This window comes from Pistacia vera, unplaced genomic scaffold (assembly GCF_008641045.1).
Source record: "Pistacia vera cultivar Batoury unplaced genomic scaffold, PisVer_v2 Contig570, whole genome shotgun sequence".
Taxonomy (NCBI): Eukaryota; Viridiplantae; Streptophyta; class Magnoliopsida; order Sapindales; family Anacardiaceae; genus Pistacia; species Pistacia vera.
Window position 1 is genome coordinate 643420 of NW_022196413.1, and position 26415 is coordinate 669834.

Here is a 26415-nt window from a genome sequence, read left to right on the forward strand (position 1 = left end):
AATTTTTAAATTTTTTTTTTTTTTGGGGTGTTTTAGCTAAATCTGAAATGCATGGGTTAAAAGAAATTATTAAAAAATAATAAAAATAATTATATAATATTTTAAAAAGAGGGCAATTTAGTAATTTATATAACATATCACCATTTATTCCTCTCAACCAAACATATTAATATAATATACTACCAATTTATTGCAACCAACAAAACACATTTCCTAAACATTCCCATTAATTTTCTAGGTAATCTACTTTCATTAATATAACATTCATTGAACCAAACACACCTAATGATTTTCTTTCTTCTTTTCTCCTTTCTTTTTTCTTTTTCTTCCTCCCCCCTTCTTTAATTTTTCTTCCCTGTCTCCTTTCTCCCATATTCTTCCCTTTTCTATCTCCCCTTATTTGCTTCTATAAATCCAACCTCCACGGCCAACAAGATTAGGGCATTGATTGACCTCATTGTTGCCTTGGGAGACCATTTTAGCCTCTCATGGCCATGAAAGGTTACTAAACCTCCATTACGACCTCTATGGTGCAAGGCTTGTTCCCACCTTCATTACTGTAATTAACTAGACCTCCAGTGTGGCAAATAACTTAAGCAACAGTTTCAAGGATACAACCAGTGTTCTGAAACCCAGCCCAGCCTGGCCCCGTCAATTCGACTGGTCGGACGAGAACCAAAGCCTCCATTAGTCCGGACCGAAGATAAACCCGACTTCGTCAATTAGCCTAGAGTGACTACTGTCAGACTGGTGGATAGTAATGACAGTTCGACCGATTAGGGCCAAACCGGGAACAAGCTCATCAATCCGAACTAAAGATAAACACGACTAATCATAACCCATTGACTGCTATTAGATTGGTGGAACAGTAGCGACCAATCTGATCGACTTAGGGCCCAAACCGGGTCATGAAATTGCAAAACCTAGTTTCACTCCAACCTAATTGGTGATGATTGATGAATTCTAGAACCTTGAAGAATTGGTACACATGAAAACAATCTTCGATCACTCTCCACCATTTCTTGGTAATGTATATCCACCCAATTTCAAATAAAAGCATTGAATAAAAAACAAAACCAAAGAGTGAGCAAAGGATAACGAGTTCCAACCATCCCCAATCCAAGCAAGACCGATGGAGTACGGTCTGGGAAGAAATTACCTCGTTTCGGATTTTGGTATTTATATATGCAAAATTTTGGTAAAATTCGTGTGCAAGAGTTTTCTCAAAGCTATTTAATAGTAGAATTTTCGTAAAATCCTCTCTCAAACCTGATGAGCTCTTGCTTCCACTCCTTCACCTGAAATTTCAACAAAATTGGATTTGTTTGGTATAGGAGATGACTGAATTCATAAAAGTTGATAGAGATTTAGAGAGACCTTCTGCTCTCAACAAAGTGCATCGGATCAAAAGAAGGTTGAGTGCCTTGATTTTGATTGAGGTTGAGCTTTGATCGGAGAAGAGAAAAGGCGACTGCGAGCTTAACTTATTCGTCATTTGAAGCAGAAGATTTTGAATTTTGGTAAAATGGTGATGTTGATTAAGATTAGATTTTTTGAGACAAAATTGTAAGAGTATCAAAGATTAGAGGATTAAAAAAAAAAAAAAATCAAGAAATAAGGTTTGACTGTCAAATATTTATGATATATTACTTATGCAAGTGAATCATTTATCAATGTATATTTTGAATTTGCACATTAATATAAAATTGTTCATCATATCTTGATGAAATGACATTATGCTTATGCATAATAATGCTGATATTAATCCTAATGTTATTGATAAAATAGATGGTATATTATTATGTTAATCAATCTTTTATTAATATATTAAAATGCATTTTTAGTTTCTTTATTTAAATTACCATGTTTCAAGAAATTTTTATCAATATATTATATTATGTTTTTTCTGATAAATTTTATTTTATCAAGTAATGCAATTTAATTTTTTTTTTACAAGTTTATTAATTATTTTAAATATATTTTGTATTTCAATTTTTAAGAATGAAGAAATTATAAATATGCAATTTTCATAACCATTCTTACTTTTAAGTTTTGTATTATTTTACCATGAATATGTATTATTCTAGAAACTTTTTGTTTATGTTTTATTTCATTTTAACAACAAAAACTAACGATAAGGAGTGTGGTAGGTATCTAAGGATGCTATTGCAAATTCAAAGATTTAATTAAGAATTAGCTGTGTGTGAAAGCATCAAGTTCCAATTACAAAATCAATATTTAATGAGTTTGCTAAACAAAATCAAATATACGATAGATGACCATATTCCCAATAACAACTCATTACACTGAGACCACTCATAATAATCACAAAACTAAATTGTAGAATAGGATTTCATAACTATCAAAACTGGTTGTGTGAGCAAAGCAATTGAATTGTATTATCTTCAATAAAATTATTAACCTAATTCCTAAACTTAGGCTATGTATAAATTCTCATGAGTAATACTACACATATATCATTTTCATACAACATTTCTCATACAACATTATATGACAAGATATGATTGACTAATTTAAAGTTAAAATTAAACTTTCACCCAATTACATTTTACCACATAATATTGTATGAGAAATGTTATATGGGAATGATGTATGTGTAGTATTATTCAATTCTCATATTGGTTGTATTTGACTGACCATTCAAAATTATTTAAAAGAGGTCTATAACAATTGCTCTTCAATTTAAAAGAAATTATATACATAGAACAATGGCATCCCTCTCCCTCATATGTTTTACATCCCAAATAAGGTAACACTGAAGTTTGTGATTATATGTATACAAATAACATTATCGTCATATAAATTACTCCAAACACATCAAAAATATCATTTGATAATGTACCACTAATATTCCACAATGGCTACTGCATAATTGATTAACCAAAAAAGGAATGCACAAGGAAGGTAAGGCTTAATCAAATTTACTAGTAAAAATGCATTGCAACTATTAAAAACAGGAAAAGCGGAAGATATCAACAAATTCTAGCAATATCATCAATAACAGATGTTATGCTACTGCTACTGAAATAATCCCAAACTTTGTATAAAATGGCAAATCCAACATGCCAACACGACCTTGCAAGAGAAATCATCTAAATAATGAATCTAGAACTATGATCAAAGGGCTAACGTCTTATTTTGCTACCCAACATTATATAGAAATGCATCAGATTTGGGTTTATACAGGTGGATAGGAAACAAGATTAGATTTTCTGATGGTTGGCACGTGACAAACTCATTAGCTGTGTAAACTCCTAATGTCCATGCCAAGTCTTTCACAAAGGATTATGTAGAGAGGAACCACCCAAGGGTGACACACAACCAAGTAAGAAATAGCTCAAAATGAGCTTGGTTATCAACTCTCTATTTCCTGATGAAAAATGGAGTTGAGAGAAAAGAAACACCTCTCTCAATATACATTCATTGTAAAAATTGTTATATATAAGACGGCCTTCAAGAGAAGGCAAGACTGCACAGAGAAGATTTAAATACAATCTCCCTAATCAAGCAAAATGAGCCGCAAGAGTAACCCCTCTAAAACTTGATTGTTAAGGTTGAGTGGCACAACCCAAGGGCAAGTCAAATTGGCTTAAGAGTAGCACAGGTAACAACAACATCATGGAATTTCGTGGGAAAAAATGTTGTGACTTCACATCGGATAGAAATAAACTGGGTATTGTGCTTATAAGGATGGTTAGGTCATATCACTTAATAGGCTAATTGATTCAAGCGGTTGACAAGTACCAAGCCAATGACACAAATCATAGACTCATAAATGCAACGACTTTGGTACTTTGCCTATAACCTTAAGGCTTAGCTCTAGGCCAACCCTGCTCATGAGCAAGTATATACACTCATCCACCTTTAAAAAAAAAAAAAAAAAAAAAAAAAAAAAAAAGAATTCTCACACATGCAAACATTACCACAACACCACCATCGAAAACAAGCATTACATACAGACTAAATTCAGATAATGGTCACAGCTTCAATATGCATACGGACAACCATTGCCAAAAGGATCATTTGAAAATTCCAAACTGCCACACATGAAAAGTACAACTGCAGTGTATAATGAACATTCTAGCAAAAACTCAAACATGCTCTGAATCCCAAATGTGAGGGAAAAATAAATAAATTGGATTACACTGTACCACAAGCAGTTGGCAACATTATTAAGCAAATTATTCTTCTCATTATTGTATTGGATGAAAGACATCTATACCATTCCATTCGTGCTAACAAGCGTTTTCAACCGTGCTACCAACCGTCTGGCTCGCCCGGAATGGCAGGAATGAGACCGTGCAGCCCCACCACCTATTAAACTAGAGGCTCCAGAACTTGGCTTTATGCTGCTGGTGCAGGTATTCTATTCCAGTGAAAGCCAAGGGAAGATTGAGTTAAGGTGGGTCTTCTATGGTTGGAGCGAGGCTATGATTATTCGATTGCTAGGACTGGTAGTGGAGGAAAGGTTAGATGGGGAAGAGCACAAGCATCAAGGGCCAGCTAGAAATACAGTGATAGTCTAGTAGTTACAGCGAGTGAGCATACCGGATCAAGTTTTCAATCTCCGATATTATCCATTTCATAATCCTTCACCATCGAGGAGAAATTGTTTGTTTAAGAAAGGGGGAAAGCGATCCAGATGAGGACAGTCTCAGAGGATCTTAAGGTTATCACAAATAAATTGTATAACTCAGCAAAGGGCATTAGTAATATAAGCATGAAACTGAGCTCAAAGAACTAGGCATCAACTGAGAAAAGCAATCCACCAAGAGAAAACAGAGAAATTTTAAAGATTAAAAAGATAACATAACCAATGTTTTCAATATCTGCAGATTTCAAATTTCAAATTCATTCCAATAAGCTATTAAAGCTAAAGCTGCTAATAGCCAAGTACTATTCATAATGTTCACCTCATCACAACCCATGCAAGAGAAAAGAACTACACTGTAATCTTTCTTTTACCAAATATCTGTAAAACAAAATCTTTTAGACAAATCTGTTGAAGTTCACATAAATGATCAAAGAAAAGCCTCCTATACAGCCTTCAGAAATGCAGAAGCCCACTCAGTTGCTAAAGAATGCAGGGAATCAAAAGATTACAGTTTTAGTTACCCAAGGAAACTAAAATTTCTGTCCAACAAACCTAACTTGGTACTTCGTAAAGTTGAGAAGGCTTGGATTCAGGGCTTAGGGAGGTAAATATGAATCTATAAATTATATAGAAATATATAAGCATTGTCAACAAAACAAATATGTAGGCTGGCTCACAAAGAAAAGTCAGCAACAAATCACCAGCAAATTATAACTGGAAACCACGTGGATTAGAATACAAGCTGACCATTGTGGTTTCCTTTTATTAAGCGCTCCATTACTAGAAATGACGCAAAAGAAATTAAGGGGCTTAAAACGACAAAACTTAATACCAACTTCAGCAAGCAAACTAGTCATCAGTAACAAACTATGCCTAAAGCATTTATTTAACCATATTATGTCTCTATTAATTTAGAAAATTGAAGCAACCAACTATATAAGTTCATGAAAAATCATTTATTTTCTTCCTGAGGTTTACCACAACCCGACCAAGAAAATTGTAAAACCACATTATCTAGACCTGACTAAACCATAATTCTACTTACCTGATCCTATGCCACAATTGGACTAAGATGTTATAGCTTTCTTAAGCTTTATGAACAATAACTATTTCAACATTTTTTTTTTCAAATGTAAGATAAATAAGTATAAACCTTCACTCTCTTTTCCATAAATCTTTGGCAACTAAACAAAAAAAGAAGTTTCAGTTTGCCAATTTGGCCAAAACAGAGGCTATATGTCAGATATTTGATTCAAAATGATCAACAATTTTTCTACAACAAATATTATGATTTGTCTAATCTGGACAATGAAAACATAAAGCTCCACAATCCAAAAAGAATAAGAAAATTGACCAGACAATAAATTATATTTCAACTATACGTTGATTTATTCAATTAAACAAATTCACCAAATCAAATAGAACCCTTCAATCAAAAAACCTAAAAAGAGAATATAGAATTCAAATTGTAGTTATTATGATAGATGGGAGGAATCCATAAAGTTACATAGCAAACAAGAAAGTAAAGTCACATGAAACAAAACCTAATTTCCTCAAATCATGTAGACTCGACAGATAAAAAGCCTTTCATTTATATTAATAAAATCAAACAGAAAGGAAGCTTATCAGACGGGGCTGAGGAGCTGATAGAGCTGGGGTTTGGGATCGGAGTTCATGCCGATGATGATAACGAGAGGAATGAAACCGTAGTGAGTGATGACTTTAGCCTTTTTCATGGTCCATGTGCTCCACTCTTTCAAATAATCCGCCGTTGATTTCTCCTCCGCTGCTTTTGCTCCCTTTACGCTCTTGCCTTTGCTCTTCAGTGTTACCCTTGAACCCATTCTCTCCGCCTCTGTCTCTCCTTCTCGCTCTTTCTCAAGGCTTCGTATGATTATAAACCCTAACTCCTCGATTAAACAACTTATAATGTTTGGGTAATTATTTGACCTCCCCATACTTTAGGGTAATTACAACGTTCCCTATATTTTGGATTTTTCGGAAACCGCTCCCTGAATTTTAGTATGATTTTAACAAAATCCATAGAAATATATGTTTGTTGCACTATTCTTAAAATCCAATTATATGCTATTCAACTCAAAATATTTAGTGCATTTGGTTTATTATTTTGGATAGTATTTTAGGAATAATATTTGATAGTTGAATAGGGGAGTATTACGAGGTAAAATTTAAAAAATTCTAAAAAACCTCCTAGGTTTGCTAATTTAATTAAACACCCCAATATATAAAAATTGTGTAAAATGACAAAAACACACCCACTACCCATAGTGCCAGATTCCAGCCACCACCGTCAGAATCTGGCCGAAAAATTGTGTTATCACATAGACCGGTCGGATCTGTGTCGTAACGCGTCAATATGACCTTTTCTGGCCAGATCCACCACGGATCTGACCGAAAAAAGTCAGATCTACGGCCAGATGTGGTCGTCGACTACCGCAAAATTCCATCTTTGACCATCGCTGACAGCTAGATAGATGAATAACCAGTCATTTTTGGTCGTGGTGTAAGCCGTTGTGACAGATTCCGGCTACCACCGACGGTGGTTATCGGAATCTAACAAGTATGGGTGGATGGGGGTGCTTTTGCTAATTTTTAAACTTTTTTGGGTATTTAATAAAATTAATAAACTTAAGAGGTCTAAAAGTAATTAAAAAATACACTAATATTTCTCAAATAATGTGCCAAACAATGTTTGGGGAATAGGATTGGAAATATGGGTAGAAATATTGAACCAAACACAAAGATTTTTTTAACTTCCTAGGTTTGTTAATTTAACTAAACACCCCAATAAAAAAAGTTTATAATGAACAAAAACACTCACACCCACCTACCTATTCTCCATAGCCGGCCATCAACTACGGACATTTAATTATAGAGAGTGTTTAACTAAATTAACAAATATAGGGGATTAAAAAATAATCTTATGAAAACACATTTTCAAATTCAAATCCTATCATTCTAATAAGAATAATACTTTGGGTACTAACGGATGGGTACTAATCTGTGTACTAACTAAAGCATAGTACGGGTACTATACACATAGTAAGGGTACTATGCTTTAGTTAGTACACAGATTAGTACCCATCCGTTAGTACCCATAGCATCACTCTTCTAATAATAACTCAACTTTTTCAAAAATAATAAAACAAACACACAGGAGATTATTGTTGATGTCCTCAAAATATGAATCGTTGACTTCCTTTAGGAGTGTGATTATTTTTCCACTTACATCTTAAATCTAATTTGGAATTAGAGTTTAGATTATCAAATTGTCACTTATTTTTAAAATTTTTCGAGTTTCCTAGCATAATTTTGAAATCTGAATACATTTATACATAATAAATTTAATTACTTAAATGCTCCCCATATGATAATAAGGTGACTTTTAATTAAAATATTCTAAAACTAAATTATGTAAATTAACATAATTAATATAGTTTCCAATAGTGGTTGTTGGAATAAATTTCCGACTATATTTTGTGACAATATCGGTATTAAAATTATCATAGTTTAAAGCTCTGTCTATCCCTACAAATTTTATTGGCAAAAGATGCAGCTTNTTCATCTTTGAGAAGGCATCCATAGACATGTTTAGTATATTTCCATGGTGGAATATGACCAAACAAGTCTCCAAGTTCTTAAACCGTTGCGAAGAGAGTGGAAACCCAGAATGGTTATACATATTAGGTTTGTATGAATATTTCAGTACGTCCAAAACAGAACATGGATTGAATTGTTTGAAGAGAGCTGCTGATAAAGGACACGTTGAGTCAAGTTATATTTATAGCATCATCCTCGTATGTTCGGGAGGTGAGCACAAGCAACATGGCTTAAAGCTTTTAGCTTCTTTGAAGAGGTGCAGAACAAGAGAGTTAAGGATGAAAATAAGAGAGAATTTTCGGTGTATGTGGACTCGTAATATGATAACAATCAATATTGAAGCAGAAGATTTCAATTCCAGGAGCTGCGACTGTTTAAAAAATTGGAACGGAGAAAGATGGGAAGGAGAGGACGCTGCTGCTCCTTGTTGCGACTCATGCTTTTGTCATCGCGAAGTCATGTTCTTCTCTCAATTAATTTGGCGTCATTATTTGTTCAAACAGTAGTAGATTATTAGATGAGATAGAATTAGATCTAACCAAATTGATTTCTATGTTACTAATAGAAATTAATGAACAACTTATTATGTTTAATTTAGTTATTGATTTTTTTTAGTGATATGGATGCGTATTTGGACTGGATTTGCAAGGTTTTCAACCATTGGATTTTTTCTTTTGGATTGCTTGTATAGCCCCTCTTTATAAGGGTGGGCTCTCGGCTTTTGTCTTGCTTATGGCCGGGATTTTCCAGTTTCAGAATACAACTCCGGGTCAAAGAAGGATTAGAGAGCTGCTGCCATTAATGAATCCCACAAGTCATGATGGTGTCGATATTTAAATAAACCCAATCCTAGAAGGAACCGTACTGTTGTTTCCTTTTCAAAGTTTGAATCCTATTCCCACAATCCAAGTTTTTCCCAATTTCGCTTCCTTTAAATAGATCCTGCTGTCTTCCCGTCTAGTACTTATTTTCTAGGAACTGTTTGAAAGTGGAAGCATATGAGCTAGCAGAGAACGGTCTGTTGCGGGCTATCAGTCGTATCTGTAGACGTAAAAATCTACCTGAACGGAAGGGGGGTCTGATCCCGTGAGGTCAAGGCCACTAGCGATCTGCTGCACCTGCACACGTAGAGAAACACACACGTGAAGCGAACGGGAAACACCGGGGTGGTGTTTGCCGTAGGCACTCCGACGCTCAAGTCAGCAAGACTGAAAGGGGCTAATTTAGTGAGGGGTAAGGAACGAGAGATTACCGGAAGTCTAGTCGGAGACTGTGACTACGGTGACCCAATGAAACTCTCGAGTGAAGAGTTTCGGGTGTGAGGGTGTAATGTCGATGCCCTTTGTAAGAGGGCTGGCCTCTGTTTATATAGTGATCGTCTAGTCTCCCAATCTTGGTAGAAGTAGGAGTCCTAGTACGACTCTGATACAAACCCTAGAAGAATTAGGATTTGTGGTAAGCTGTCTTACCCGTGTCCGTATGGGAAGGTGATTCTAATTAGGAGTAACTCCGAGTAGGAAAGTGATCAGGAATAGGAAGGCGACCTTGAATGGGAGATTGATCAGGAGTAGGAAAGTATCCTGAGGGGGTTGTGGGCTTTGGATTTGTCCATGGACCTAGGACATGGTCCAGGTTTGAGAGGCTTGTGCCTGCTCAGTTTGGGCCGTTTCGTTCCTCATGTTAGACGAGAACTATGGCTTGGGCCTCCGTAGGACTGGACTTGGTCCTTTTTCCCTATTTGGGCCAAGGACGATTTTTGGCCCTAACAGTTTGTCCCCCACTCTCTGAGTTGGGTATCTCAAGTTAGAGAGTAGGTCGTACTCAAGACGAGCTCGTTCTTTCCCCATGGGCGAGCAATCATTGGAGAAAGTAGACTGACGCGAGTGATTTGGTTGGGTCTTGGTCGATATACATTCCCGAACAAGAGCATGCCGCCACGTGTTGTGCCTGATCGGTTCAGTGAGCCGAAGAGCCGAAAGCTAGGTCGGGTCGCTCGGTATGTTAGCACGATTATCGTAGAAACACCGCGAGAACGGTTGTTCGTCCTTCCCGGTCGGGCCAAACCCAAAATGTTTACCGAGATCCCTTTGGTCGGGCTGTAGGGACGACCAGATGGGAGACTAAAAATGTTGACCCATCGTTCGCCTCGGATGGGCGACTGGACGAGGCTTGATGGCTTCCTGAAGGTTTTAACTCGGGCTACGCCGAGCTCATGCGTCCATCGTTCGAGCTTTCCGGGTCGGTCGAACGTGAGGCGCCCGAGAAAGCTCCTGGCTTGAGAAACTCGGTCGGTGGGATGGGTCGATCGGCCATGTGCGCTACTGGGTCAAATATTGGGTGTGTCAGGACGTACTACTGATATGTTCCGTCTGAGTCGGTCGGGAGGGTCGGTTGACCGAGATGCGGAATCTGGACAGTCTCACGATTTCCCAGGTGGTTAGGATCACTGCCACATGTACGGTGAGAAATGATTCGTCGTTTCGAGAGCAGGAAAACGAAGAGACTTCTGACAACTGATCAATCATAGCCTGCCACGTGTCCCCCCTTTTTCTTTACAAAATTGGGGAGCGGACTGTTCGTCTTCCATTTCAGTTTGGTTTTTCGCGTTTTTCTCCCAAAAATCCTTCACCCCTTTTCTCTGCGTTTTTGTCCCAGGTTCTTGAGCGAAAGTGATTCTATTCCAGTCTTACAAGGTAATTTCTTCTTTTTGGCGTCGTTTTGTTGTTCTTTTAGGTAGTTTTTTCTTTTTTGGTAAGATTTCTGGAAAGTAAAGCAAGAAGTTTAGAGTTTTGTGGGTTTAGACTGGGTTTCTAGGCGTTTTTGGTGTTAGAATACAAGAGAAATTTTCTAGGTTTGAGTTTTCCGGTGAGTTTCTGGGAAGAACTTGGTCGTAGGTGAAATTTCTGGGTTTTGGGTTTACATCTTGAAGGACGGAAAAAAAGTCAATTTTGCGTGGTTTGGGTCGGTCGGTACGTCTGACCGAGGGCTAAAAGTGTGACGGGAACAGTCGCTTGGGGCGAGTGAGTAGTGTTCAAAGACAGCAGACTGGGATTGACGTTTCAGTTGGATCGGTCGTCCGGGGCGAACGATTCAGCGTCTTCGAGTCTGGCGGAGGTTTGTTCGGTTGGATAGGTCGAATCGGAGTAGAGACTCGTTTGCGGTGACAAGCAGTTCACCCTTTCGGTCGGTCGGCTAGTGGGTGACTGGTGTTCCATTCGTAGAACAGCGACCGAGGCTAAGTTCGGTTTGGTGTAGGAGTCGGTCGGTTGGGCGGGCTAGTGATCCGATGTCGGGATACGTCCGAAAGTTCGAGTCGCGAGTGGACTTGGGGGACGAGTACGAGCGTGCCCCCATATGGTGGTAATGCCTGAAGGGATGTTCCGGTCGGTGTGCCGACCGGAGTTAGTGTGGCTGCTCCAGGGCCGAGTGGAGCTGGGCTGAGTGGAGCTGCCGAGTGGAGCTGGGCCGAGTGGCGCGGGGCGTATGGTAGGAGTGGGGAAGACTCCGGAGCTGACAGACCCTCCACTCCGTAGTAGCTCTGAAGAGGGGCCGAGCCAGCGGGTAGTGGGATTCTAACTAGGGACCGCCGTGCTGAGGGATATGACGTGTGGCGCCTCCGTACCCTGTATCATATTCCCGTTTCGGTAGGTTCGGGCCCCACGGTCGTACGAGCGTGTTGATTGGAGGCTGAAGGTTGGGTCTGCTTATATGAGAAGGGTTCCACATGGTTGAGGTTGCCTGTGCCTCCCTAGTCTGGGAGGTGCTGAATCATTTCATTATCGCCCCTTCCCAGCTTATGCCGAATGCCTGGAGGCTGTTGATGGCTTTGGAGGATCTGTGTGTTCGGCATCAGATTGTGTTTGGGTTGCACGAGCTGCTGTACTCGTACTTCCTGAAGAGAATGATAAGGAGAAGGGTCGATATCTACTGAACTTGAGGCACATAGGTCTCATCTAGTACCGACCTGCGGTCCAGTGACAAAAACTGGAAAGACCGTTACTTTTTTTTGAAGGGTCAGGCCGTCTTTGGAGATAGGGGCATGGGCGAGATCCCGTCGGGTGGCGAGCCACTGGTGAGAACTAGTTGTTTCTTTCGTGCTTTTGATTACTAATCTTGATTATGTTTCTTGTTTGCAGAGCTCGATTTCAATCGCGCTGGGCAGAGCGGGGACGGCTTGGACGTAGCTACCCAGAGGGTGTTAGCCATCCCATTGGAGCAGAGGGATTGGAGTGGTGCTAGCAGAGTCACTCGAGGAGCAGTATCTTTGGGCCGGTGTAGAGGCTATTCAAGAGGTACTCCCTTTCCCTCGCTGAAGCAGACTTGGGATGTGCTCCTGAGTCGGTACTCCCAACCATCTCATTTTTGGTGAGTCAGGGCTGAACCCACTAACCGTTGGAGAGTTTGCCCTTGCAGAGTCCTCATGAAGAATTGACTGTCCCGAGCGCGAGCGAATCCATCGCCAGCGTCGAGAGAAGAGGAAAAGGGGTCGTTGGTGAGCGATGTAAGGGTCGAGGATGTACTGGTGACGCCGCCCAGTCGGCAGCCACCGAGTCAGCAGCCCTCGTCGGAGTATGGTCGTCCCAGGCTGCCGTGTGTGATGAGAGGCCGGGACTATCACTATCACGATTCCGGCTACGCGTCGACTTACTCACGCAACATCAATGAGTAAGATGGCCGACTCCTCTTTTTCCCCGCGCGAGCGCGTCTGAACCAGATGGGTCGGTTGCTGCCGCTCTGGGGCGTATCCTGCGCTGTAGTATGAGCGTGTTTGTTTACATTTCTTTTTGACTTCGTTCTCATTGCCCGTTTTGTTTTGCAGGTACTCACTAGCAGTCTCCATCTGAGGAGGCTGTCGTGGCGCAAGAAAAGCGATACAAGATATATCCAAGGCCAACCTGGTTTGCGTCAAAGAGGCAGCTCCCGAAGGCTGAGCAGCAGTCAGCAGCGCCTCCGGATATGAGGCTGAGGTCGAGAGACTGCGTCGTGAGTTAGCCGGAGGACCGCGGGGTCGAATCCCTCAGGGAGCAGTGCATCTCTATTGCTGATGACGCCATTATTAAGGCCCGGGGCGAACTCATGTTGGAGTTTTAAGAAGGGCGACTTCTCATTGGGATCCGGATGAAGACATTTGCTCATGCAGGATTTATTGGAGGAGGAGATTGGTCATCCGGTGGCAGGGCGAGGAGCAGGCGCCTGAGCTCAGTCAGCCAGGCGTTGGGGACGAGAGCGGTCCGGCTCCGGGGCCGAGCACTAGTGGTGTATGCCCGACCGCCTTGACGGAGGACGAGACTCGTGCCGAGGATGCTTAGTGCCTCCCACCCCCCCTTTTATATTTTTTTTTTTGTGTTTTAGGGCCTCGATGCCCTTCGTCTGGCGTTGTGCCGTTTCCTGTATTTCTACTTTGGGCGTTTGGCGCCTTATATATATAACTTTGACTGTTGTGTCTCATGTTTCTTTGGATGAATCACCTGCTCTTTTATTTCTCTTGTATTTGTGCATGTGTCTCGTCGTGGCCTGATGCCGAGACGCGTTTTTTATTTGGGTTGTTTTGTGCTGTCACTGGTTTAGGACTGGTTTCCCGTTTGGCGCGTCGAGTGTGTAGTCCCCTGGCTGGTGACTTTTCTTAGGTTGAATGAGGCCGTTTCAGCGGTGTCTAGTCTTGATGGTTGTTCGACGTTTATCGGGCGAGACCGATTTGCAGGTGTCCAACGTCAATCGCGAGGCCGATTGGAGGCGTTCGAACGTCCATCGGCAAGGCCGATTTAAGGTGTGAGAACGTTCATCGGGCGAGGCCGATTTGAAGGGTACGGACGTTCATCGGGCGGGCCGATTGGAGGTGTTCGAACGTTCATCGGCAGGCATTTGAGTGTACGAACGTTCATCGGGCAGGCCGATTTGAAGGTGTACGAACGTTCATCGGGCGAGGCCGATTTGAAGGTGTACGAACGTTCATCGGGCGAGGCCGATTTGAGGTGTTCGAACGTTACGCTATCGGTTGAGGCCGATTTGAGGTGTTCGAACGTTCATCGGGCGAGGCCGATTTGAAGGTGTTCGAATGTCATCGGGCAAGCCGATTTGAAGGTGTGAGAACTTTCATCGGGCGAGGCCGATTTGAAGGATTGGAGGTGTTCACGTTCATCGGGCGAGGCCGATTTGAAGGTGTTCGAATGTCCATCGGCAAGGCCGATTTGAAGGTGTAGACGTTCATCGGGCGAGCCGATTTGAAGTGTTGAACGTTCATCGGGCGAGGCCGATTTGGAGGTGTTCGAACGTTCATCGGCAGGCCGATTTGAGTGTACGAACGTTCATCGGGCAAGGCCGATTGAAGGTGACGAACGTTCATCGGGCGAGGCCGATTTGAAGGTGTACGAACGTTCATCGGGCGAGGCCGATTTGAAGGTGTTCGAACTTCTCGGTGAGGCCGATTTGAGGTGTTCGAACGTTCATCGGGCAGCCGATTTGAGGTGTTCGAATGTCCTCGGCAGCCGATTGAAGGTGTGAGAACGTTCATCGGGCGGGCCGATTTGAAGGTGTATGAACGTTCATCGGGCAGGCGATTTGAAGGTGTACGAACGTTCATCGGCGAGGCCGATTTAAGGTGTATGAACGTTCATCGGCATGCGATTCGAAGGTGTATACGTTCATCGGCAGGCCTTTGAAGGTGTAAGCATTCGTCGACCGGGGTCGATTGGAGATGAAAATTTCTGAATAATACTCATTAAATGTTTGGCCGTGAACGATTGTCTAAGAGAGATGGATAGCCCATTCATCCTTAAAAAAAACAAAACAACGAAAAAAAATTAACAGGAGTTCACCTAGAGTTACGTTTGGGGTGAACGGCATTCCAACTGTTGGATGTCTTTGCCCTCGGGGGTCTGGAGTTTGTAGGCGCCTTTCCCCGCTTCTTGATTATCTTGTAGGGCCTTCCCAGGTGGGTCCGAGTTTGCCAGGTTAATCTCTTTGGTATTTTGGAAGACTTTACGAAGACCCATCGCCTATCCTGAAAGTGCGGATCCTCACGCTGCGGTTGTAATGACGGGCGGCTTGTTGCTGTAGGCTCGCTGCGGATACTTGCTTGTTCTCGTAGTTCGTCCACAGTGTCAAGGTTCTGGCAAAGGTTTTGGCTATTTGATTCCTCGTCCGCCCACTGGAGCCTAGTGGACGAACTGATATTTCGGCTGGGATGACTGCTTCTGAACCATATGCAGGGAGAACGGTGTTTCGCCAGTTGATGATCGAGCCGTGGTTCGGTATGACCGAGGACTCCGGGTACTCGTCCGCCCATGCGCCCTTGCTTTCTGTAATCGCTTCTTCAGTGTCTGCATGATTGTTTTGTTTGACGACTCGGCCTGGCCTTTAGATTGGGGGTTGCGGGGTGTCGAAAGCTTAACTTTATCCCCATGTGTCACAGAAATCCCTAAAGCCCGAACTAATGAACTGGACCCATTGTCGGTTACATCTCTTTCGGTATTCCGAACCGGCAGATCACGTTTTTCCAGATGAAAGCTTCACTTCTCGGTCTCTGACTTGGGCCAATGCCTCAGCTTCGATCCACTTATTGAAGTAATCTGTATCTGCCAACATGAAGACCCGTTGCCCTGGTGCAGTAGGTAGCTTTCCCACGATGTCCATTCCCCCTTCATGAATGGCCATGGTGTCAGAATGGAGTGGAGCCGTTCTGGTGGGAGGTGTGAGACGTGGGCAAACCTTTGACAGTTATCGCATCTCTTCGCATAAGCGTCGAATCGGCACGGATAGTCGGCCAGTAGTAACCCCGGGTGATCACCCGGTGACAAGACTGCGTCCCCCTGGTTACCGCATTCGCCTTCATGGATTTCGGATAGGACATTTTGGGCCTCTTCTGGGCTTTGCATTTGAGGTAGGGACCCGAGAACGACTTTCTGAGGAGTTGACCGTCATGTAGGGTGAATCTAGCGGCTTTTGCTTTCAATCGGCGCGCTTCGTTCTTCTCATCTGGGAGCTCATCGTCTTCCAGGTACTTCACTATCGGATCCATCCCAGTTGGTTTGCTCAATGCCCATGGCTTCTCTGGCAGATTTTTCGGTGGTTTCTTTCCAGTTAGCTGGCCACTGCATGAATAGGAGGGGGGCGATGACTCAGAGGAACATGGGAGTGCTGAACCAAGGTTGGCGAGGGCGTCGGCATGGTGTTCTCAGCTCTGGGATCTGTACTATTGAGAACTCTTCGAATTCGGCCTGCAACTTTTTGACCATGCTTAGATAGGATGTCATTTTAGAGTCACGTGCTTGGTACTACCTTATAGTTGATTGACCACGAGTTGAGAGTCTGACTTCACTTCTAGTCTCTTGGCGCCGATCTCTCTGGCCAAGGTGAGTCCAGCTAAGAGGGCTTCGTATTCGCTCATTATTCGTGCACTTGAACCCACAACGGACTGCTCGCTGATGATGTCTCCCTCGGGTGTGATCAGTACTATTCCAGTCCGCTCCGTTGACATTACTTGATCCGTCTACTAAGGGTCCACTTTGAAGGTGGTGCGCCGTTCATGCATAGTAATTCTTTTTCGGCCTGGGCGTTTCCTGGTGTGAAGTCGGCAATGAAATCTGCTAGTGCTTGGGACTTGACGGCGGTGCGGGGTTGGTATGATACGTCGTACTCGCTGAGTTCTACTGTCCATTCATGAGTCGGCCTGACAGCTCTGGTTTGTGCAATATTTTCTTGAGCGGAAGGAGGTGATCACACTATAGGATGGCATTGGAAGTACGGTCTGAGCTTCCTGGATGCATGGATGAGAGAAAGGGCGAGCTTTTCCAGTTGACTGTAACGAGTTTCTGCGTCGAGGAGTACTTGCTAATGTAGTAAACCGGTGACTGCTTCGTTTCTTCTTCTCGGACTAGTACGGCTGATATGGCTGTCTCTGAGACCGCTAGGTAAGCGTAGAGTTTCTCTCCGTTCATGGGTTTGGACGGCAGGGGGTGTATCAGATATCTCTTCAGCTGTTGTAGGGCTTCTTCGCATGGGGGTCCGTCGAACCTGTTGGATTTTTTGAGGGCGTGGAGAAGGTGGCACTTGTCGGCGGACCTGGAGATAAGCGGCTCAGGGCGGCCACTCGTCCTGCAAGACGCTGGACGTCTCTGACCAAGTTGGGGATGGTGCTGAGAACTGCCCTGATCTGGTCGGTTTTGCTTCTATTCCTCGCTGAGTAACCTATAACCTAAGAATTTACCTGACGACACGCCGAATGAGCACTTTTCTGGGTTTAGTTTCATGTTGTACTTCCGAGAATGGCGAATGCCTGGCTAAGGTGGTCAAGGTGTTGTTCAGCAATCAGGGATTTGACGAGCATGTCGTCGATGTAAACTTCCATGGTCTTCCCTAAGTGGTCGGAGAACATTTTGTGACCAGACGTTGGTATGGCTCCGGGTTTTTCAGTCCGACGGCATTACTTTGTAACATAGTTCCCCTCTCTGTGATGAAAGCTGTCTTCTCCTGTCGTCGTCCGCTCATTAGAATCTGATTGTACCCCGAGAAGGCATCCATGAAACTCAGGAGTTCGTGCCCTGCGGTCGGCTTCTACCATCATTCAATATGTGGGAGCGGGAAAGAATCTTTGGGCAGGCTTTGTTTAAGTCTGTGAAGTCGATGCAGACTCTCCACTTCCCGTTTTTCTTCTTACGACTACGACGTTTGCCACCATTCGGGGTAGTGGACTTCCTGATCATGCCGTTGTTTAGGAGTTTTTCGATCTCTTCATTGATGATCTGGTTCCGTTCAGCTGCGAATTTTCTCCTTTTCTGCTTGACCGGCGGTGACCTGATTCTACTTTGAGCTGGTGGACCATCGCGTCCAGGTTGATCCCGGTCATGTCGCATGGGACCAGGCGAAACAGTCTTCATTCTTTTTTAGAAGTCGATCAGCTTCTCTCTTGTCTCGGGGTCGAGGCGGGAGCCTATGTTTGTTTTTCTCTCTGGGTCATCCGGATGTATCTGTACCTCATCCAGCTCTTCCATTGTCGTTTGATCGCTCGGTTCGGAGGGTCGGATGAGCTGTAATTGCTATGAGGAATGTCCCTTGCCTTTGAAGGCGTTCTTGTAGCAATCCCTAGAAGCTTTGGGTCGCCCTTGATCTCCTGCACTCCCCACTTGGTTGGGAACCTGATGGCTGGTGGAAGGTCGAAGGTACTGCCCGCATTTCATGAATCCAGGGACGGCCCAAAATGACGTTGTAGGGGGATGGGCAGTCGATCACCAGGAAGACTGTTTGTTTGTTCACCCCCGCCGGCATAGATAGAGGGGGTGATTTCCCCGATTGTATACTTCTGTTCCGAACTATCCAACCAGCAGTGTCGGTCGTCTGTTGATATTGCTTCTTCCAGTCCCATAGCTTTTACTGCTTCGAGGAATAGGATATTCGCTGACGAACCCCCATCCACGAACACCCTTCACACTAAGATGTTGGCTATTTGCAGGGAAGGACTAAGGGTCGTGGTGAGGGGCAACCAGGGTGATCGGCTCGTCATCCTCGAACTGAATCACTTGATGGGAGCATGACCTAGAGACCGGATGAACAGAATGGATTCATGGTGGTTGGTTTCAGCATACCGTTTGGCTGATGAGTAACTTACCCCACTGATTTCTGATCCTCCGGAGATGAGCGACAGAAACCCTTAGGTGTCGGTTCTCGCGGAGGGGGCGACTGTTGTTTGGAGCTTTTCTGGCTGATGGTGTTTTTTCCTTTGTCGTAAGTAGGTCACGGAGGTGTCCTTTCTTTAGAGCGCGGCAACCTCGAGCCGCAAGGCGATGCAATCCTGGTGTTATGCCCATGGTCATTGTGGAACTCGCACCACTTGGTTGTGTCTCTCCTTGCCTCAGATTAAGCTTCCCAGGCCACTTGACACGGATCCCTACCTTCATTATCGCTACGACCTGGGTTGGTTCGATGCTGAGATTAACTCTGGTTTTTGAATTGATTCGATCCGGATTGTCTGTTATTGTTTCTTGAGGTTGGCGGTCGTATGGTCTCCTGGCTCTGCTCATGTTCCTTGAGGGGGTTGGTACGCGTGCTCTGTCGGTCTAGGTTCCGGTTTCCTGTCTCCGCCTAGTTCGTATCTGGAATGGCGGCTCGGTTTATCTCTCTTCCTCCCACCTTATTTGGATCACGGCTCGGCCAGAGCATCTTCCATGGTAGTACAAGCCTACTTTGTGAGCTCCTTGTATATTCCCCGTCTGAAGGAGGCCTTTCCTGAAACGTCCACAGCAGTCTCGGGGTTACAGGAATGAATAGAGATTTTCTCCTTGTTGAATCTACTGAGTACTCTCTCATGGTTCCCCTCTCCGTTGGTATCGGTACAAGTCGGCCGACAGCTTCTCTAGCTTCTTGCTGCTGGCGAACTGTTCACAAAAGTGTCAGTAAGCTGTGCGAACATCGATGATCCGTTCGGGAGATTCGTATACCTTGAGCGCCGGACCAACAAACTGGAACCGAAGCTTTTGCCATACAGGCTTCTCTAAGAGGCCGGGGTATTGAACAGTGAACATCCCTGTTTGTACGAGGCTATGTGGTCTCGGGTCGGTGGTACCGTCGTATGGTTTCATGTTGGGATATTGAATTTTTGGGGCATGTCGCCAGGGCGATCTCGTCCGCAAAAGGTGAGTCCGCGTAACAATTCGGTCTGCTTTTTTTGGTTGGGATTGGCATTCCTGGGATACGCCTCATTACTGCCTCGACCGTCGCCAGTTTTGGCCAATAACTGTTCTGCGGGGAAGGAATGCTATCGGGTCATCCTGTCTTACCGGGTCTGGTACCCTCGTGGCGTCATCCCCTGGGGGGTAGACTGACCATCAGTCCGTCGTGCGTTCCTTGGTAGCATATGTGTTCGTTCATCCCTTCTGCGGGATGACTCCCATTGTCACTGTTCTGTTGTTCTTCCTACATGGATGGTCAGGGAGTTGTCTGGTAGTTGTTCGGTCTTTCGGGATGGGTGAATTCAAGAGCTGGTGTTGGTTTGGTTGGCCGTTCACCCCGCGAGGAGAGCTAGGCAGGAGGGGTTGTATTTGGGTTGACTGGAGGGGGGATGGCAGTGGGAGATGGATGGTCCTTAGGATTCTCTATGGTTAGATCGTTTTGATCATGAGGCTGGGATGGGTCAACTACCGCGCGCCGTTGTGTCTTTATCTCCGTTAGTCAGAACTGAGTAGTCGACCGCCAATGCGTCAAGCGGACGCGGCCCTTTGCCAGAATCCGAGGGTTGTGCTCTGGTGTGGAGAGGGGTTGCATGGAGGGGAAATGGTGCGGAATCGGTTGGAGGGTGCTTGGCCGGGGAGAAACTCGAGTTCATAGAATTGACTTACTTTCTCTTTCGCGACTGGTTCTCGACCCGATGGATGCGTTTTCGGCTTCCAGCGGCCACCTTGTCTAAGTTCTGTTGCATGAAGCGTCAAAGCCTCCAGTCTGGCCTCGATGCCTGAGTTAACGTCCTCTGGATTGTTAGCCCTGGAAATTCCTCCACGTAGCAGGGTTCGTCACGCCGAATAATTGCTAGAGGCCCCACGGTGGGCGCTAAACTGTAGACTAAAAATCTACCTGAACGGAGGGGGGGTCTGATCCCGTGAGGTCAAGGCCACTAGCGTCTGCTGCACCTGCACACGTAGAGAAACACACACGTGAAGCGAACGGGAAACACCGAGTGGTGTTCGCCGTAGGCACTCCACGCTCAAGTCAGCAAGACTGAAAGGGGCTAATTTAGTGAGGGGTAAGGAACGAGAGATTACCGGAAGTCTAGTCGGAGACTGTGACTACGGTGACCCATGAAACTCTCGAGTGAAGAGTTTCGGGTGTGAGGGTGTAATGTCGATGCCCCCTGTAAGAGGGCTAGCCTCTGTTTATATAGTGATCGTCTAGTCTCCCAATCTTGGTAGAGGTAGGAGTCCTAGTACGACTCTGATACAACCCTAGAAAATTAGGATTTGTGGTAAGCTGTCTTACCCTGTGCCGTATAGGAAGGTGATTCTGATTAAGAGTTACTCCGAGTAGGAAAGGTATCAGGAATAGGAAGTATCCTAGGGGGTTGTGGCTTTGGATTTGTCCATGGACCTAGGACAGGTCCAGGTTTGAGAGGCTTGTGCCTGCTCAGTTTGGGCCGTTTCGTTCCTCATGTTAGACGAGAACTATGGCTTGGGCCTCCGTAGGACTAGACTTGGTCCTTTTCCCTATTTGGGCCAAGGACGATTTTTGGCCCTAACAGTCATCACCTGTATATTCTATTCTATTCTAAATCATGATCAAGATAATTTGAAATAAATAAATTTATGGTGTGTAATTGACCTGGTGCCATTTTTGTCTCACCTAAACTTCTTGTTTCATATTCATATTATCCATGCTCTGATTAGATTTATATTCATGTTATGAGATGAACTAAAGTAACCGCACCTGCTGTGTATAAGATGAACTGAACGTGAAGTTATTGGAAAATATGAATCCGATGTAAGGGTTGTACTGCGGTTTCTAGAAGTTTTCAGTTCCTGTATAGTTGTATATTCAGAAACTGCACGATAACACTCTTCTGCCCAATTCAATTTTAATATTTTAGGAATTGATTTTGAAGAAACTCTTCCAACCAATTTCTTTTATAAAGATCACACAAATGAGATTCGTACTTTTAAGATGAAGGGGGTGGTTTCTGACTCTCTGTCAGGCATATATCTCTGCATTTTTCTTGGCCGAGCATAACGCAGATAACAAGCATAATTTATACACATATATGTGTCTCATACATGGTTGGTTTTTGTTGTGCTTGTTTCGACGGTCAGATTTATGCCACCTGTCCTCTTCACCTTGTTACATCAAGTGGTCAGTTTTACCCCATGTCGCTCCTGCAACAGATACTTATCTAACAAGCTCTCAGTGTTAAGTAGGGGTGTTCAACTTAATAAGCATGGTGAGCTGACTCAATCCAGATTATGAAGATTATGTGTGTAACCCACCCGTAACAACCACCCTATCAGACAACATATAAAAGGGAAGCACCACCTCCATTTTGAGGATCGATCATTTATGCAAGCATAGGAAACCACTTACAAAGAGAGTTTTAGCTCGTTATTACGTATTTCTTGTTAGTGTATGCTCTAAGAACCAATCGTATCGTCAGTTCTAGAGCATTATGTTTTGTATATATAGTCATGTATATATTTTGTATATACATTTTATCTTATCTAGAAAAAATTGTTTTTATTTCACATGTGGTTATTACTTCATTTATATTATGTATTAACATGTGAAATGTCGGATGATACAAATCTTTAGAAGATCAAAATCATCAAAGTATTCCCTACTAGTAATATTAATTGGGCAATAATTTTACATAGTAGGTATCTGAATGCTCCGTAGAATATCATGTGATGGTATTATTGTGGATGATTATAAAAGTTATATCAATAGGGCATTAGCATGGATAAGCGGTTAGTGAACTATTTATCGAATATGGTCATTTATGATGAATCACATGGACATTTAAAATACAGTCAACGATTTATCGTAAGATCTTTCTAGTGTATTATTAATCCTTAGACCTGAGATATCACGGTTGGATTCTGCATAAACGCATATGGTTCATATGGTGTATAAACACGAGGCTAATCATGTCATGTGTTAATAAGTCAATTTAGTCATGTGTTGTTTATGTGTGAGGACAAGTGATAGTTAAGATGGGATCCGTTGACTTGGTATAGATTGATATAAAGTTCCTAAACAAATGTCAAGATACATTGGAAAAGAGAAATGGATATATAAAATGTTATTTGAAAGGTTGTTTCATGGTGACACGTTCCATATATATTGATTGTCAATTTGATATAAAATTAAGATAAGGATTTTGACATACCATGAATCAATTCTTAATTGGGATTAGGCAACTGAATGATTTGATTATATAGCGCGTATGATTATAAAAGGATTCGTTGAAGTATATCTTCATTGTGACTTAGGGGTTATGGAGCATTGCTAAATGCCTACCATAATCGGTAGGCGTTTTGTTCATAAAGATTTATGACAAAACATATCAAAATAGACTATGATATTGGGTCCACGGCTAGGCCACAGTGAACCTAAGATGTCACACATAAATACTATGGAGAATGGAGAAATAGCCAAAGAGAGTTGATTATCCAAGGTTGGCTAGCACCTACCAAGGGTAATAAAGTTATTTATATTATTGTCATTGAATTAGATTCAACGAAGGGTTATATCAATTATTATGAATAATTTAAGAGTTAAATTGCTAATTGGAATTAAATGGAATTCCAATTCATAATTAATCATTTTCTTTATATTAAATTGGATTTAATAATGAGTTGTAATTATAAACATATGAACAATTTAAAGGTTAAATTGTTATGTAAACAATTTAAGAGTTAAATTTTTAATTGTGATTAAATGTTAATCCAATGTTATTATTTAAAGAAGTTTAACAACTTCACAATAATTATGGAATTATTTACAACTCTAAAAACAATTATGGAATTGTTTAAGGAAGTCCAAAACAATTATTGAATTGTTTACAAGGTTACATAAATAAAGAAAATGATATATCAATTTTAGGGTAGAGATCAAAATTTCTAAGAACCCTAAATGTCTCTCTTGGCCTAATTCTTCTTTTACCTTAGTGTGGATACTCTTTTGTTTAATTTCTCTTGAAATTAAAAGTCTCAAAGGTTTTTAAGGACTTGAGGTAACAAGTTATACCTTACTTGTTTTCAATTTGATTGAAATGTTTTGCAAAACATGAATATACATGTTATAGTATCACATGCATCATTCTCCATGGATTCCATCTTTCATTTCTTCCTTGTAATCACTCTACGTATAAAGCAACCACTAAACAATAACATAACAGTGGATATAGGCTTGATTCTAACCTGTTGAACCATTATAAAAACCTCTTGTTTACTCCCGTCGTGGCTTTTCCAATCTGTTTTTAACTGGTTATTTATAATCACGCACACATCTTACCCAGTCTTGTCGTAGTCGACTGGGTATCTTTGGTTGTTACGAATTTTTGATAGAATTTAAGGTGAGTTTGACTCCTAACACAATAAGGTCTTATTGAATGGGAGAATTATCCCATTTTATAGACCAATAGGCTTAAGTGTGCCTAGTCGGTGTGGGACTCCAACATTCCCCTCACGGTCAAGCCCATATGTTGGGTCATGCCTGTTGATGGAGATAGTTGCTAGTTTTAACTCTTCACTCACTGGTCAAGCACTCAGCTCAACTGGGCTTAACTCTGATACCATGATAGGGTTTGAAGAAAAAAGTAGGCAAAAGAAGCAGGAAGATACTGCTAGAGATTGCTAAGAAAGAGAAAGAGTTTCAGAAATATTTTCTGTGTATTTATATTTAGTATTACACTTTGTACATAGCTCTATTTATACAAAAAATGTAAATGAAATTAAGGAAATACAATAACGTGACTAAATGTGATTAGAAGGATTCTTAGGAGTAATTTCTGTAATTGAAGATTGAATGAGATTGAGGCTTGATTCTTGCATTTCATTATGGCTTAAACCCAACATTCCATATTTCATCATTCTAAAATGGCTTCTACAACTCAAAATCATGTGTAGCCTCTTCCCTTCTATCTCTGCAAAATTCAAAACAGATACTTAGATTAGCATCCTCTCTTTTTGCTCTTTCCGAAAATCACACATGGGAATTAGTATCTCGACCTCTTCACCGAAAAACCCATTGGTTGTAAATGGGCATACAGGATCAAACGCATAGTAGATAGATCAATTGAGAGGTATAAGGCACGATTGGTTGCCAAGAGTTTCACTCAGTGAGAAGGGTTTTGACTATCAAGAAACCTTCTCTTCAGTTGCCAAACATGTCATTGTCCGAGCTTTTCTTTCAGTTGATATTGTTCAAGACTGGTCTTTGCATCAAATGGATTTTCAAAATGCTTTCCTCCATGGTGACCTTCATGAAGAGATCTTTATGAAGCTTCCTCCCGGACTTCGCAACCAGGGGGAGGACACAGTATGTCAATTACGAAAGTCTCTTTATGGTTTAAAACAAGTATCTTGATAATGGAATGAAAAATGCACGGAAGCATACATAGGCCTAGGATTTGTACAATTCAAACACGAATATACTCTACTTTCTTGCAGAAGAGGTAAAACATTTAGTGCCCTCATCTTTTATGTTGATGATATACTAATCACATGAAATGATGATGGGGTAATCAAAACCATTAAAGAGCATCTCAACAGACATTTCCGCGTAAAGAATTTTGGAGAACCAAAGTATCTTTAGGCATTGAAATTACAAGACCTCCAGCAAAAATATCTCTCAATCAACGGAAATATGTCTTAGAACTTGTATCAAATTTCGGATTATCAGCATGCAAACCAAGCATCATTCCCGTTGAACAAAACATTAAGCTCACCACTCAAGGATATGATAATGGGATGTCACCCTTAGAAATTGATCCAGCTCTTGAGGATCCCTCAAGTTATCAAAGACTAGCAGGCTAACTCATCCTTCTCACCATGACATGACTTGACATTAGCTATGTAGTACACATTCTTAGTTAGTTTATGCATGGTCCAAGGCAATCCCACATGGATGCAGCAATAAAGGTCATAAAATATTTGAAGGGTTCTCTTGGCCTAGGTCTCATTTTACCTCAAAGCGGAAATCTCGACATCACAACCTATTATGATTCAGATTAGGCTATATGTCTAATGACGAGTAAGTCGCATACTGGATTCTACATAAAACTTGGAGGAGCACTTATCTCTTGGAAGACAAAGAAACAAACAACAACATCACTTTTTTCAATAGAAGCAGAATATAAAGCCATGACAAAGGTTACACGTGAGATTATATGGATTCTTGGATTACTAGAAGATTTAAAGGTACAAGTAAGAAAGCCTATTCTTTTACATTGTGATAATAATATTGCCGCAAATCCAGTTGTTTATGAAAGAACAAAACACATAAAGATTGATTGTCACTTCATCAAAGGAAAAATTCAGGAAAGGATAATCAAAACTATGCACATCCGCATCACAGGGCAACCAGCTAATATTTTTACAGATCCATTATGCAACACACAAAATTCACATTTACTGCATAAGCTTGGGGTTTATGACATATACAAACCACAAGCATAAACCCCAAACTTGCGAGGGAGTGATGAAATA

General features: G+C 42.2%; 1 protein-coding gene across 1 annotated transcript; it reads right to left on the reverse strand.

Moving 5' to 3' along the window:
* Positions 1-6068: 6068 nt before the first annotated feature.
* On the reverse strand, positions 6069-6510 carry LOC116109041 (mitochondrial import receptor subunit TOM7-1-like). Its single transcript, XM_031395296.1, has one exon. The coding sequence runs from the start codon at positions 6457-6459 to the stop codon at positions 6241-6243; it is 219 nt and encodes a 72-aa protein (XP_031251156.1). The 5' UTR covers positions 6460-6510; the 3' UTR covers positions 6069-6240.
* Positions 6511-26415: the final 19905 nt, after the last annotated feature.